We start from the raw sequence: 15,514 nt of genomic DNA on the forward strand, positions 1-15,514 counted from the left end.
TCTGAAATGTTTTTTTTTCTTTTCCATTCGTTCGCTGAGGGTGTGCTTGTTTTCTTTTAAAACTCATGCTGTTCAAGAAAAAATCATTGCCAAGCTGGTGAATTCCAAAGTAAGTTTCACTCGAAAAACCGATATCGCACTAATGGCTTCGTGATTCATGCGGTATCGGTTTTTAGCCTAAATGTACCGAGGAATTCACCAGTTAGGCAAAGTATTAATTTATCGAAGAAAGCAAAGAAAATGATTTCATTATTAAAGTAGCAACCGGAAAAATCAAAACGCGGACAATTCGAGACCTTTTGTTTCAGTAACCCTTCAGGCAGTTAATACGTAAGCATGGAGCTCCGCTTTTAGGCTTGGCTAAATCTATATTTCTTATTTTGCCCTTATCAGATGAAACGACCTTTTCTACCTTAAGCAGCATTTTTGACGTGACAATGAGAAGACCACACTATTGTTTTCCTAGACTGCAGAGATTATGTAAAGTACCTAGGAGTATTACTTGATTACAATCTTTCTTGGAAGAAACATATATAATCTGTTACTCAGCTGGAAATTAGCCAGACTGTAGGTATAATTGCAAAATTAGGACACTTTGTTCCTCCTCCGGCGATCGTACTCTTTTAACTATTTACCAATCCTTAATTTCTCCCTGCATTACCTACGGATTATTTGTTTGGGGACAGGCTTGTAAGTCTCACGTAAACCAAAAAAAATATTATTACAAAAACGTGCCCTGCGTTCATTTGTTTTGCGAAGAAAAACGACCACTCTATCCCTTTGCTTACTAAAAGGGAAAGAATAAATCAATAAATATAATAAAATAAAGATTATTATTGTTGTATTAAAGATTATTTCTTATGTATTGATTTCACTCTATGCGTATATGTAAACTATTAATATATTTGTTCTGTAAATTTTAGGTATAAATGAACTGTGTATATTGCACTACTTAGCCTATTTTGTGACTGGTGTTAATATTTTTAAATTAATCAATGTTGGCCACCCAACTAGTTTAGTTTTAAAGATATTTTGGACCAGTAAATGTATTTACGTTCAGTTGTCTTTGTCTTGGTACAATAATTGTAGCTTGTTTGTAACATATACGTACTGTACAGAACAAACAAGGTTAGGTGACAGATACAGTGTTGTTGTGACAACCCTTCTGAAAGAAGGTCTCTTCAAAGTATTGAAACTGGTTTCAGCCATGCACCAGGCTTAAACAAATAGCCGAGGAATACGGAAAGGAAGATTTTAGACTAGATTGTACAGCACTATGAATAATTGGTCGATTTAGCACTATATAAATGCTTATTACTACTTATTACTATACTGGGATTCTCAGTATTAAGTTGAGTGTTTTTCACGAGTGACGTAGGCACGCTGTTTTCCAAGCTGTGCATGTTGAGGAAGTAACTACAATATTCAGTTGCCGAATTCGGTTCAGCGGTGCCTGGTACAAACAAGGTTTTATACCGTTCCAGTCGCTTTGACTTCATCTTCAGGTTCTTCGATTAAATCAAGAGATTATCACGTGTCGAAATGGAGGTAAGTATAGTAATTTTGACATTTAAAGAAGAGCCATGGCTTTGCCGTAATGAAAAATTCGGGATTGTCTAAAATTGAATGACGATATGTATAAACGAGAGTTGTGGATGAGTTCTCGAAAAAAGTACATAAATCTCGGTTTCCACTCGTTGACAGACACTGAACAGGTAGAGGTAATTTTTTACATCGGTCTTAGTTAAAGGATGCAATTCATAAGAGCGAAGGGTTTATTTTTAGTTTAAAAAGGATTCTTCGAGGGTTGTTTATTTCCTTAAAGAACTGTCAGGAAAAGTAAAAGTTATAAAAATGCCTTAGTTGTGTTTTTTCTTTACGTCACAGAGGAATCACAAAACAAAGTCATGTGTTTGCGATCTGTCAACGTAACGCTAAGGTTCCTGCACTCCTGTGAAATCTATTTGGAGTAAACCTTGCCTCATTTTAAGAATATAGTTATATTGGGTAGTCGGACTAATCCATTTGCTAATAATATAATTGTTTTCGTCGTCAATATCTTCGCCTTAATATTAGGATAAAAATTTCCTCAAAAAGATTTCTCGAAACATTCTCTCACTGGTTACGAAACTTGTCTCATTAAAAGCCGAAGGCAAGTACGGATCACGTTTTCTGATCAGTTATGGTTGAATTTTTAGCCTTAAAATCTATTGTAGAAAGATGCTCTTACGGGCCAAGAAACTGATCACATTTAAGGTGGCTCGACCCAGTTTCAAGGTGGCTCGCCCCTGAATATCTGTCTTCAAAATTTTTAAAGCAAGCCGAGGTGAGCGGTCGTAGCACCAAAAACTCTCAATTGTTGAACATTCCACTTTTTAAAACCGCTAGCGGCCAAAGAACCTTTTATTATAGAATAGTTAATTTATGGAACTCTTTAGATTATAATCTTAAACTGTGTGATTCAGTCACTGTTTTTAAAAATCACCTGAGGACCAAATTACTTAAAGAACTGTAATTTAATACTTATATATTTTAACAATTTTTAAAATTTTATCTTTTATCTTTTAATTGTAAATAGGAATATATTTGTGTTAATATTGTCTTTGAAAAGCCCCTTGGGGAAAGTCAATAAAGTATGTATGTATGTATGTATATCCAGCGAATAGGAATCACGCTAAAATTGGAAACCATTAAAAAAAATCGTCAGTTCAAAGAAAAAAAAAAGAGTTTTACTTCAATCCACCTTATCTCTGAAAACGAGATCATTCACATTTTGATGTATTTCGTTGAAACACGCCAGGTTGGTTTTAACAAAAATCGGCAAAATACGGCAATGCAACCAAGAAAGGACGAACTTCAAACAAGATCCGCTCCAACACTAAATTACCTTTAGGTGTCTTAAACAAACTTCTGAAAACACAAGCTAGTGAAATTTCCCACTTATTTTACGAGAAAACATTGCGATTACGTGTTTCTAACAAAAGGGCAAAACTTTCTTGTCACTGTCGAGGCACATCGAAAACCAGTTGGACAAACGGATTAAAAAGCACTTGTTCGATCGCATTTTAGAGCAAAACAAACAAACAAATCAAGTTTTTCTTTATGTCCAAAAGAGTACAGATAATTGTTATTTAATTCCAGTCGACAATAAAAATTCGATTTTTATTCCTTAACAAAAGAAAAACCGATTAAAAATACGATTCTACTTTAAATAACGCATCCGTAAAAATAAGAAACGGTATAGTGCCCAAGGAAATGCATGAGCTATCACTGGTATTCTGTTTTGCCGTTGTCGTTCTCTTTGACTTTCCTTTCGGTTCTGTGCTAGTCATAGGTCCTCCAGGCATCATGTAACCTTATCAGAGCTTCTAAAGATACGAAAAACCAGCTCTAAACAAATTAAAAATAAACACTCACCTTTAAGCTCCTATGCCCGTCTTGAATAACTGCGTAGCCACCAGTGTGGACAACAGATATCATGATATACGTCAAACTGGATTGAAACCAGCAAAAATGCAGAAAGAAAATAATTTACAAACCGTTTTCCACCTTAACACGAAAAGCGTTGGCCGTGTAGCCTTGTCCAGCCACAGAAAGCGCGCGAAAAATGGATCCTCGTTTATGTTTAGGCTAGTTAACATGGGTTGAGCCTACAATCCACTCGAAAACCATTACCTGGTCGGCGGTCAACTCCAAACTTGCGCAGCGATATGGTCACGTGATACTGGTCAGCGAATACCTTGTTTTGACAGGTGTCAATTTATCATGTCATTGATGTCCAATATCAAAGATGTATGCTGTAAACTAGCATGATACTAGTCACGTTGGCTACATGGAGGGGTGGACGTACGCACAGTAGATGACGTCATGGCTATAAAACCAAACTTTCTATGGTGCTCCGCGTGTGCACGCCTTCGGCGCGCGCGGAGCTCCGCTACTACAGTGCATCACGTAACACCAATGCTATGGTACTGTATGAAACACTAGTCATTGCTTGATTTTCGAAAATGTAAGGTCGCTCTGAATCAGATCACAGGAGTCTGTTAAAACTTTGCGGACAGTTCCACTTGGATTACTCATTACTATTTTCCAATCATTTTGGGAGTCGCCGTGGCCTTATGGTTAGTGCGCTCGACTACGGATCGAGTGGTCCGGGCTTGGGTTCTGGCCTGGGACATTGTGTTCTGTTCTTGGGCAAGCCACTTTACTCTCACGGTGCCTCTCTCGACTCAGGTGTATAAATGGGAACCGGCGAATCTAATGCTGGGAGTAACCCTGGGATGGACTGGCATCCCATTCAGGGGGGAGTAGAAATACTCCTAGTCGCTTCATGCTATAAAAACCGAACATAAGCGCTGGCCTGATGGGCCTTCTAGGATCGTAGCAGACTTAACCTTTATTCTACAACCCAAAACTGGGGATGATCGTGTTCATTTTTGAGGTACAGTCAAGTAAAGACGAAAGATAGTCAAGATAGGGTGGTTTTGGAGAGCTTTCGTGTTGCCAAGGTCACAACAAGGGTTGCTTTTTGATAAGCAAAAATCAGCGTTTCATATGGCACAATAACATTCCTGTTACGTGATACAGTGTTGTTGGGAAACCCTTCTAACATGGTCTCTCTTAGTGAAACTGGTTCCAGTCACCAGGCGCAAACAAATGTGATAACGAAAAAGAAGTGCTCTCAGTTTTGCGTCAAGTGCTTTTCATGCTTGATGTTGGTACACTATTTCTCAAGCTGTGTTGAGGAAATTTCAAATTTGATTTCCGGTATTGGGATAAGCGGCGCCTGGGAGAAATAAGGTTTTAGGCCGTTCTTGTCTTTTTGAATTCATCTTAAGATCCTCTAATCTGAGCAAGAGGTTATCACGCGTCACGTCACAGATTAAAGACAAAAAGGATTCATGTTTGTGAGATCTAATTTTCAAAAAAAGGTTCTTCGAGGGCTGTTTATTTCTTCAAAGAACTCTCACCAAAAAAAAAAGGTAAAAAAATACTTTTAGCTGTGTTTGTTACGTAACAGATGAAAGACAAAAAGGATTCACGTGTTTGCGATCTGTCAACGCTAAGGTTCCCGCACTCCCGTGCTTTCCGTTTGGAGTGAGCCTTGCATCATTTTCTTTTTTTCTTTTTTTAGAATATAGATCTATTGGATAGTCTGACTCATCCATTTGTTAATGATTTCAATTTTTTCGTCGACAACTTTTTCACTTAATATTAGGTGAACACTCTCTCACTGCCCAACAAACTGGTCACATTTAAAGCCGAGCACAAATATGATCACGGTTTTTGATTATGGTTGTATTTTTAACCTTAAATTAAAATATACGAAACAAAGATTTTAGCAACCTGAATTTAACGTTTAAACGGACGCAACAACTCCCAACGATGTAAGGACCTGCAGTGTATTATGGAAAGGATAAGACCCATAAGACTTTGTAGCTTACAAAATTCGGCTGCAATCTTGTTTTCAACATCTTGTTTTTACAGTATTTATAGTATGCATGAAAATTACTCCATCCTGATTGGCTAAGAGAAATGCAGATTTCAGGTAACATAGTGCAGGAAAAAAGTAATTCAGTGCCAAAGAGGTAAGACCCGTTTCAAACGTCGATCTTCACATGTGCAGAATATAATGCAAATGCGAAAAAAAATGTGCTTTAGCTCATTTGCATTAGGTTCGGCACATGTGAAGTTCGACGTTTGAAACGTTCCTAATAAAGCAAGCATTCTGATTGGTCAATGAGCAAACAAATTCCGAGGTAGCCAATCAAATGCGAGCCCTGGATGGGTCAATTGTGGCGTGATTGCGTAATACGCGTGCGCTGCTTCTACTTAACCATCTCGAATTTTCTCGTGTATATATTAGAAAGTAATCACATGATTTTTCTCGTGCAATTTGGAATAAATAAGTACTTACCCTACGGGCTTGAGCAATTTTTTCGTGTATGAAAAAAATTGCTCGTGCTTATTTATTCCAAATTTCACGAGAAAAAGCATGTGATTACCTATACAAAAATGAAGGTGTTACAGTCTGTGACAAAATTCCTTGGAACAGTGCAAGACTATACAGGTGTGAGGCTTTCGCGGCTTACTCTCCCCTCACAACGTTGTTTGCAGGCGAGTTTCGAAGCCTATTTGCCAAAACAACATGATTGTAGGAGGGCAAGGTATTGCACAGTGTTTCAATAATTTTGTTCGAGGCTGTAGGTGTCACTTGACAGTAAAGCGTTGTAATTTTGAAACATCGTGAATTTGCTATATCCTCGGTTAAAGGCTGTAGATCAATATTCAATCTCATTAACTCGAGCTTTAGAGCTCGATGCCAATGGGCCTCGAAGAGGGCGTTTCGTTGGTTTTTCTCGCGCAATTTGTTTCAACGACCAATGGAATCGTTCGAGTCCGTGGGGCTGTAGTGTTTTTAAAAATTTACAAGTGTTCATTTATGCCAAATCACATGGCGGGTCAAAGTTATGCAGAAGCAACGCACGCGTATCACTTATCCCGAATCACGTTCCAAATTTTGCTCATCCAGGGGATTCCATAGGTCGCACTCGATTGGACATTGGACATTGACCAATGAGAATGCTTGCTTCGTTACCTCTTATCTGCATTAAATTTCCTCCCGTCTTTAGTGCGTTACCTGACAACAGCGTTTGTCATAGCCGATCAGAATTCGTAAATTTTTCCAAGTACATTGTTAGTTGTTTAAGAATGTTATTTGTAAATGCAAATATATCCTAATGGTAGTCTAACCGTGGTTTTATTTCTCAACTTAGATGACCAATGATTCTCATCTACAAAACAGAACGCTAAATTTCGATTTTTTTTCGCCATCGGAGTGCATTCCCTGGCTGACAGTCCTTAGCATCGAGGCTGTTGCTATCGTGACACTGAATGCCCTTACAATCATTATTTGCCTGAAAGAGCGAAGCCTTCGCGGCAAGCGTGGTGTGTACCTGCTGATCAGCCTGGCAGTGGCAGACATGTTCGTTGGATGCAGTTTGATCACTTTTATCGTTAATCTGGGAAATTATTGTAATTTTTGGACGATTGACGTGTTTGGGACCTACGTGGGCTTAGAAGCTTTGGCCGCTTACTTTCCAGCAGTCTCAGTAACAAACCTGGCTGTTATTTCTTTGGAGCGAATGCACGCAACTTTTCGTCCATTAAAGCATCGCCTCGTCAAAAAAAAGGTGTTTGGAGCAGTTGTTGTGGCTGTTTGGCTTACAGTTGGAGTTTTGACGGCCAGCGTTTTTTCACGGTTGCTGTTCGACATTAGTATGTATCAGGCGGACGCAGCATTCATCTCATTCCAGTTGTGTTGTATGATAATTATCCTGGTTTCTTACACGTCCATCGCTGCTAAGTTTTACAGTACAACTCATTCTCAACGTCATGGTGCAATCAGTAGAGAAAGAAAACTGACCAAGACACTGCTCATTGTAACAGTTGTATCGTTAATACTATTGCTGCCTTTTGATATTGTCTCCATTTATGTTCTTTCTTTAGGCGAGAGTTCTTATGAAACAATTGCTTATCAAATAGGGTGGCATTTGCATGTAATGCATTGTGCAGGCTGCTTTTTTTACGCAAACTCTTTTATAAATCCATTCCTATATGCATTGAAAATACCAGAGTTCAAACGAGCTCTGCGTGCTTTTATTATTGCGTTGTAGATCTCCTCGCTCGAAGGCAGTTCAGATTTTTCCTCTTAATGACATAAAATTTGCGAGATTTCCTGTATACGATCTCGCTCGGAGCCAGTTCGGGTTTTTCCTCCTAATGACATGTAATCTTTGAGATTTTATTTAGCAAATTGGTGAATGTGTGTTTATCAAGTATATTGAAACTGAACTTAGGAAATTTTTTTCCGACAACTCAAAGTTTTTGACTTGAGAAGCAATTGGAAATGCCTAAAGTTTGTAGTATATTGTTTATTTATATGTTTTTAGCACGATAGTCAAGTTTGATATACAATATTATCCTTGTAAGCCTACAGTGAAATTTGAGTTCAGTAAAGTTGATTTATGCATGTATTCAGCAGGAGTACCCAACGAAACCGCTTCACAAAAAATCTGTTCTGCAGGCTGTTTTGGAGCTGGCTGGGTTTTGACTCTAACCGCGTATGGCTCACTGCGATATTAAAAACATTGTTCCTGGCTGACTTAAAAAGTTCATTTTTTTTTTGCTGGCTAAGACCTTGTTCACTTCCCAGGCTGAAATTTGTCTACTGGCGTAAAGGTTTTTAGCTCATCTTTGAATTAATTGGAAAGACTAATGATAGAACGTTTCCCTCTAGTTTTTGGCTTCTATCAAACAAGCGCTGGTCACACGGCGATCTCCTTTAAAGAAAAAGGAATTAAATATGATCTGATGGTGATAATAGCGGAACTCCGCGCGAACCGAAGGCGTGCGCGCGCGGAGCACAATAGCTAAGAAAATATGGTAACCCATCGATGTGAGAAAATTTGGTTTTATAGCCATGACTTCATGAACGTCCGTACGTCCGCCCCTCCATGTATGTCAATGTGACCAGTACACTTAACCATATCACGGGCTCAAGTTTAGAGCTCATCCAGGAGGCAATACTCCTTTTGACACTGTAACTAGTTTACAGCATACATCTTTGATATTGGACATCAATGTTATGGTCAATTGACACCTGTCAAAACAAGGTATCCGCTGACCAGTATCACGTGACCATATCGCGCGCAAACCAGCGTCATTTTGGCGGGAAAAGCGTGATACCGGCGTCATTTTAGTACCAGGTTTTGCAACAATGTCGTCGCGTCAAAACAAGTCAACAACACGGTAGCAGTTTTGGCATTTTTCAATCAGCAAAAAGGCTCAGTTACCAGCAATAAGAATAACTGAGCAACCTATACCGCAAAGAAATGGTAAGATTAATCGTACTAGTTATAAATTTGAGAAGTATTTTCGCTAAAAACGGACTGTCAGAACTCGTACTCGTTCTCGTCCTCGTCCTATAATTTCAAGGTCTCTAATATCCTGTACGTTGCGGGTGTGAACGGTTCAAAGCACAACGAAACTGGTTTGATTTGTCTCTTCAGCTGCAAACATGATTATTCCCTGTCTAATTAAAGCTGTTGTGAATGAGAGCAATATTTAGCCAGTAAACCTTACTTTCAACGTTTTCAGCTTGGCTAAAACATTTACTACTTCAAACTGTTGAACTTTTTTCAAATGAAGATGAGCGAGGGTAGTTTGGACTGCAGGTCCCTTTATTTTCACGCCTTTACTTCGCGTACCCTTTTAGAGGCGGCCCCTTCTGTAAATTTTGTGCCAGATGCCATTGAATGAGTTCCCAGTAATTGGATCCCTCTGTCTTATACGCAAAGGGTTCTGGGATCGCCAGGGGGAAAAAATTGCAAGTCATTAAAAAAATATATAGTAGGAACTTACTTCGACGTCCCAAAAACGATTTTGGAGAGAGATCAACGCTTTTTTCGACACAGTTTTATCAGAAATCGATGTGGGCAATTTTGATACGTGGCAAGTGCAAATTTTTGTTTGAATATATAACCGTCAAATATATATAGATAAAATGTATTAACTTCCATGCTAGCGCAAGGTTCATTGTGAAATTGACATCGCGACGTGGTCTCGAAATATTACAAAATTAGGTATAAATTGGTAGGGGATAACTCAATAAAGTTGTGTTTACGTGTGTACAGGCTGGCTTGTGGCTTATTTTTAAGCTCATATATTCAAATAATATTGAAAATATGCCCAGTGGCGATCCTTGTGCTGTGTGGGGTTGCGACAACGATCGAAGGTACCCAGAAAAGCAGAAGGTTCTTTCTCACGTTTGAATATTAATATTTTACTCGCCCAGGAATAACAAAGATGTTTTATCCTGGTCTAGAGCTATTAATCGTGATAAATTCAAGGTTGTAATGAGTGCGAAGGTCTGTTCAAACCATTTTGTACGAGGTTAGAGAATTTCTGAATGCCGTACACCAACTTTGTATATAAAAGGATACGATTTTTAGAGTAAACCTCAACGACCTGTTCCAAAGGTCAGATCCACAGAGAACAAAGAGAAAGGTCAAGAAAGAGAAATCAAACTGGTATTGCAGATAATTTTCCTGCTAAGAAGGTCCCCCTTGTGGAAGACGAGGCAACATTAGGAAAGAATGTTGATGCAGTCTTGACAAGGACGGTGCCTTACTATTGTTATTGCGCATGCGTTCTGTGCGCATCTCCTGATACTCGGATTCCTATCGCCAATGCTTACTAATAAAGGATATTTTTGCGCGGTTTAAAACTATCTGGAGAAATAGATCTTAGTAAGTATCCTTGGTATCCAAAAAGGAAATTGGGGGTAACCATGCATTTTTGAGAGATAATTAAGCTTCAATTTAAGAAAGAACGCCATACATTGCTTTGTATTTTAAAGCTTTTTACAAATATTATTCATGAATTATCTTTGAAAAATGCGTGGTTACCCCCAATTTTCTTTTTGGATTTCAATAACACTTGTTAAGAGCTACATTTCCTGCATAATCACACACAGGGGCAAAAATGTCTTTAATTAGTAGGCACCGTCCTTAAAGGGACAACACACACTCGTCCTGTGGCATCTCTTCGAACTCATAATAAAAGAAACATTTTAAAATTGAAACAATTTAGAATTCTTGCTGGAGTTATTCTTCTCGTGTTGAAAACAATCTTGGATGGAATTATTTTTGTTTGTGCTGCTTTAAGTAACTTATTTAGGAGGAGTGTAAAGTAAGGTGTACTGTCTGCAGCAGCCACAAATTAAAACATTTCTTTTGTGATTTCTGTGATCTTGTTGACTTTGGGATAGCTGTTTTAATTTCTGTGATTATTGAAACTATGGAGAGCTTCAAGAAGAAAAGAAGAAACTATTTGCTTACAATAAAACGTGTAAACGGTTACCACTAAAAATTCCCAAAAATTAGCAATAAAATTTACTTAAACTATAAATATACCTTTACATGTATAGCTAACAAAAACGCAGGTGTTGAAACCTGAAATGGCCATGACAGTTTGAACTTGGAAATAATGCAGGTGATTTTCATCAAGAAAATACATTCCATCTTTACCTTTTTTTCCACAAACACTTGGTAAAAGGAAAGCAATTTTAGGGTCAAGGTCTTTCCTCTTAAATGGGCATTTTATCTCTACCACTGCAGGGTCACATCACTGGCATTTTCTGATACCATCTAGACTAGCTCCTATCCAGAGAAAGTCTATACTTATAAGAAGACCTGGTTCTTCAAGTTCAAATGAACAATGCTGTCTTTCAGTGACTTTGAGTGGTAAATTTAGCACTATTTTCTTTTTTTGTATCATGTTCTATGGTGTCAGGGTACATCTAGCTTTCGTTAAAATGTTTTTGTTCGGAGAATTTCGAATTCGGTGAGTAAAACATCAGGGAGAGGAATTTTTTCTTGTTTTTTGTCTCGTATAAAGTGCTATCATTGTTTTTGCTAGTAACTAAAAGATGTCTCATCTCATGCCAGACTGTGTTCTTCTGTTGTCCGCCAGTAGCTTTATTGATACTCGTTCTGTCATTGTCGGAAAATGTCAAGACGTTCAGAAATTCCTCAGCACAATTTAATAGATTGTTCTCTGAAAGCTTAGCAAAATTTGCCTTGACATAATCCTTAGTTTGAGATAATACAGACAGATGTGAAAGATTATTTTCACACTCTGGAGAACTGTTCTCATTATCACCAAAGTATTTTGAAGATGGTAAAAAATCATGAATACCAAAAGAAGTCAAGTTTTTCTTTAACAGTTGATTCCCTTCGACTTCTCTCCTTTGAAGAGGTAAATTTTCAGAAGCCATAGTTCGTTTATGAAAGACGTATCTAAATAGGAAAACAACATGTACACACGTAAATACAACTGAAAAGGGTTTATTGAGTTATTTTCTCCAGATTTATCCCTAATTTTGTAATATTTCGAGAATATGACGCGATGTCAATTTTACAACGAACCTTGAGCAAGCATGGAGTTAAACAGAACATTTTGTCTATATTTCATGGTTATTCAAACGGCCAACGGATTGAAATGAAAGAAAAACCTCTGCCCTTAAATTAGCCCTAATTTCACGAGTGTATACCGTTTGATTCGATGGAGAAGTTCCCTGCAGAATGGTACTATTTTCCCGTCTCACTGTAGGAAGTTAGTGCAAAGATAATGCACTTCCCGAAGTTTCAGCTTTTAAAGAGCTTTCTAACTTTAATTATTAAATCCTTGGTAACAGTAGCGTTAGATTCCGCACTCTCGTTGCCATCTTTAAATTGGCTTAGCAGCCTGGCGGCATGTTCATGACGTCATTGAGCTCAACCGGAAGTTTAGCGGGTAGCTTGAACACCCAAAGCTGTTGAGATTTCTCTTTGTATTCCGGTGATGCCTCTTTTTTTTTTTTTTTTTTTTTTTCAGCAACAGAAATCGCTCAAATAGGTTAGGGAGAGACAGCCTGAAAGAGATATTTATTTTAATTGCATCCCGGTGAAGTGAAAAGCTTAGGTCTTGCCAAAGGAGGAACACAAGTTTGTTTGTCGTTCGGATCACTTCAACAACTGTTTACTTGACGCACGAAACACGATTCCTTCATCAACGCGCTCTGGTTCAAAGCGATAAGGCTCAGTCGATTTGTTTGCTCCATGCTCAAGAAGTAGTGCCTACAACCCCAAAATATTTTCCTCCTAATTAAATCTTTGTATCGAATTGGAAAGAATGTCGCAAACATTTGTGATATTGGTTAAAACCGCGATTTTTTTATGATTTTTAAGCTTGGCATTGTTGGCAGCACGACCGAGCATGCGGGACAGTGGGACTGGTGACGTTATTTCAGGCCATTGCAAGCGTCGCTCCAGCCACAGGCGTTCCAAATTCGATGTGAGGGAAAGCCAACAAAATTATAAGGATTTGTATGGGAATCCCGATAAAAGACTTGCGAAGCAACCAACAATGGTAATAAGGTTAGGGAATAATTTCACTTGCGTTTTGTCCAAAATTAAATATTTTCCCTCGCCTTAAACAAAACGCAAGAGAAATTATTCCCCAAATTCAGTCGACACCATTTAATTACCCATACTCCTTCTTTCGACCTCTGATATTGCGTTTCTAGAATATACCGTATGGCCTGATATGAAAACTGATTGTCAAGTGTTGCCAAGCTGTAGGCATCGCGCGGGAAGCGAAATTTCTCGGATCACAACATTTTTTTTTATTCATAAATATCAACAGTAACTGTACGCATCAGTTAAAATAAGGACGATTTTTTAGTAAAACAGTTATTCCATTCAAGCTTGTTCGATACGAGATAATTATAGCCAAATCGGCGCTACGCTCCTCGTTGGCTATCTATTATCTTGTACCCAATGTGTCCTTGCGGAATAACTGGTAAAAGTTACATCTTCGTCTTGGGCTAGTTGATCCAAAAAGGGCTTTCTTTTTAGAACACATACAATATAACATTTAGCCAAACGGTGCGTCTGCTTAAATTAAATGATAAGGCAATTAAAACATGATAAAGAGCGCCTCCTAAGCGATCTAAACGACAGAGAAGATCTCAGTTGTTCAACTGCCTTTTTGTTAATTTTCGTCTGAAAATTTTGCTTTTTAAATGTTGGAGACAGTTCAGCGAACTCACTTTAAAATTTATTTTAGCTCCGAGTTTCCTCAATTCGGAAACGCTTATGTGAATTCGAACAGTCAATGCTATGGCTGTGTTTTCACGACAGCCGTTGCAGACTTCGTTAAGCGACTTAAAAATGATTCGTGTTTTCACGGCTAAGATTAAATGAGAAGAGAGCACGTGCCAATACAATAATAAAAATAACAAAAATAGTATAACTGTTGTATTTCCGATTTGAATAACCGCAAGTGACTGCTCGTCGACCGAAAGTAATTGCCAAGTTGCTTAAGCTACCTGATTTGGTGACTTAAATATAATGAGCGACCTGAAAATCCGCTGGTGAAAACAGCCTATATGCTTGTTGTGGTCATTTTCGTAAAAATATTGGTGTATTGTACGTGTTCATTGCAATTTATCCGCATTTCAAATTCCCAAGGCCTCTTCCCATGTGACCCTATAGTTCAGGAGCCCAGTCGCCAGCGAGGTGCTGATCTAATCTAATCCAGAGAACGTGGATCAAGTTCATACCCTAGTCGTAGAGTTTCTCTGACCTTGTGTCGGCCGCGCCGGTCCGAATCATGGGAAATATAATACCGAATCAAATTAGTGCTGTTGAAATACGAGTGATGGTTAATGTTTAAAAATATATATCCTTTCTTTGTCTTTGTTTCATAGATAATTGTAGGCATACTTAGTTACCGCGTACAAACTGAGTATATGTTCGTTACTTTCATACGTCAAAAAAAAAAAAAAAAAAAAGGAACCAAAAAGAAAGCAAGTTTTGCTTAAAAAAAAGGAAAGGAAAGAAACTTTATTTAAGTGTCTAGTCCTTCTAGCGCTGGAGCACTAATTGGGGACACTGTAAACTGAAATCAACAACTAACGCAAATCCAGTAAAATGTTGGTTTTTGAGTGATCACAAAACGTTTGTATTTAATTGTGCCGTTTAAATCATGTAGTCATATCATAAACAATGTAATCGTATCATTTATCTTCTCTCTTTTCTTTCTTCACATGAGAAAAGCAAAGATTTTTGCGTCAAAACAAGTTAACTGTCAGCCTTCCTTTTGTACGTTGATCAGAGGCGGCGGATATGTTACCTGTAAAATTCGTTCCCAGGTTGACTCCGTTTTTACCTATAGGTTAAATAGGTGATCCTTATTAATGCATTTATCCCAGATGAATTGAAGAAACTTTTGTGGAGTCTAAATTGAGCCTAGAGAAAAATTAGGGTCAGGTTAGGATTAGTTTTGGTTACTATACATGGATATCATTTGACTTATTATACAAAAGTAAATAATGACAAGCACTGTGTTGGGTTGAACCTGTTCGTCATTGTAGTGTAGTGGTGAAGACACAGGACTACAGATCTGGAGGGTCCGCGAGCTCGAGTACCGATACTAGACTGCAAGCAGGCTCTTCCATTAAAAATGGCGCGCAGTCGAAATATAGTTTCCTTACTACTTTTTAATGTTGATACTAAGTGGATAAGTGTATGAATACAGAAACTGATGCGATGATGCGAAAAAAGTAAGATGTGTTGAGATGCTAAAGACAAAGCTTGAAGGAAGGTGTAAGTGTTTTCAGTCCTTTTTGGGGGTTGATAGCTGCTTTAGACTTGGTAGCGTACATATTCAACCAACAATAGTGCACAAATTCCTTTGGGACACTTGCCGTTATCTTAGTCCTGTACACATTTTGGGGACTTCAGGCGCTTCCCCCCTCCCCCCTTAATCAATGTTGGACATAAACTGGTCCACTCTCAGTCTTGCACACTGTTTTCACTTCATTTCCTCCAAGCAACATTGAATGGGGGGAGGGGGGGGGGGGGGGTTGCAATAGAATCCAGAATATGCGATAAAACGTGAGTTAAAA

General features: G+C 38.2%; 1 protein-coding gene across 6 annotated transcripts in view; it reads left to right on the forward strand.

Moving 5' to 3' along the window:
- The window catches only part of LOC138028248 (QRFP-like peptide receptor), a 288,469-nt gene extending 280,273 nt beyond the window's left edge, over positions 1-8,196 (forward strand). For 2 of the 6 annotated variants that reach the window (XM_068875718.1, XM_068875717.1), the window contains exons 3-4: positions 1-1,548; positions 6,777-8,176. The exon at positions 1-1,548 is cut by the window's left edge and continues 458 nt beyond it. In XM_068875718.1, coding sequence (XP_068731819.1) covers positions 1,543-1,548; positions 6,777-7,676 — 906 coding nt within the window. In that variant the 5' untranslated portion in view covers positions 1-1,542 and the 3' untranslated portion in view covers positions 7,677-8,176. The other 4 variants (XR_011127597.1, XR_011127598.1, XR_011127596.1 and 1 more) reach the window with 3 other exon arrangements.
- The last annotated feature ends 7,318 nt before the right edge of the window (positions 8,197-15,514 follow it).

The sequence above is a fragment of the Montipora capricornis genome, chromosome 13, assembly GCF_036669925.1.
Source record: "Montipora capricornis isolate CH-2021 chromosome 13, ASM3666992v2, whole genome shotgun sequence".
In the NCBI taxonomy this organism is placed as follows: domain Eukaryota; kingdom Metazoa; phylum Cnidaria; class Anthozoa; order Scleractinia; family Acroporidae; genus Montipora; species Montipora capricornis.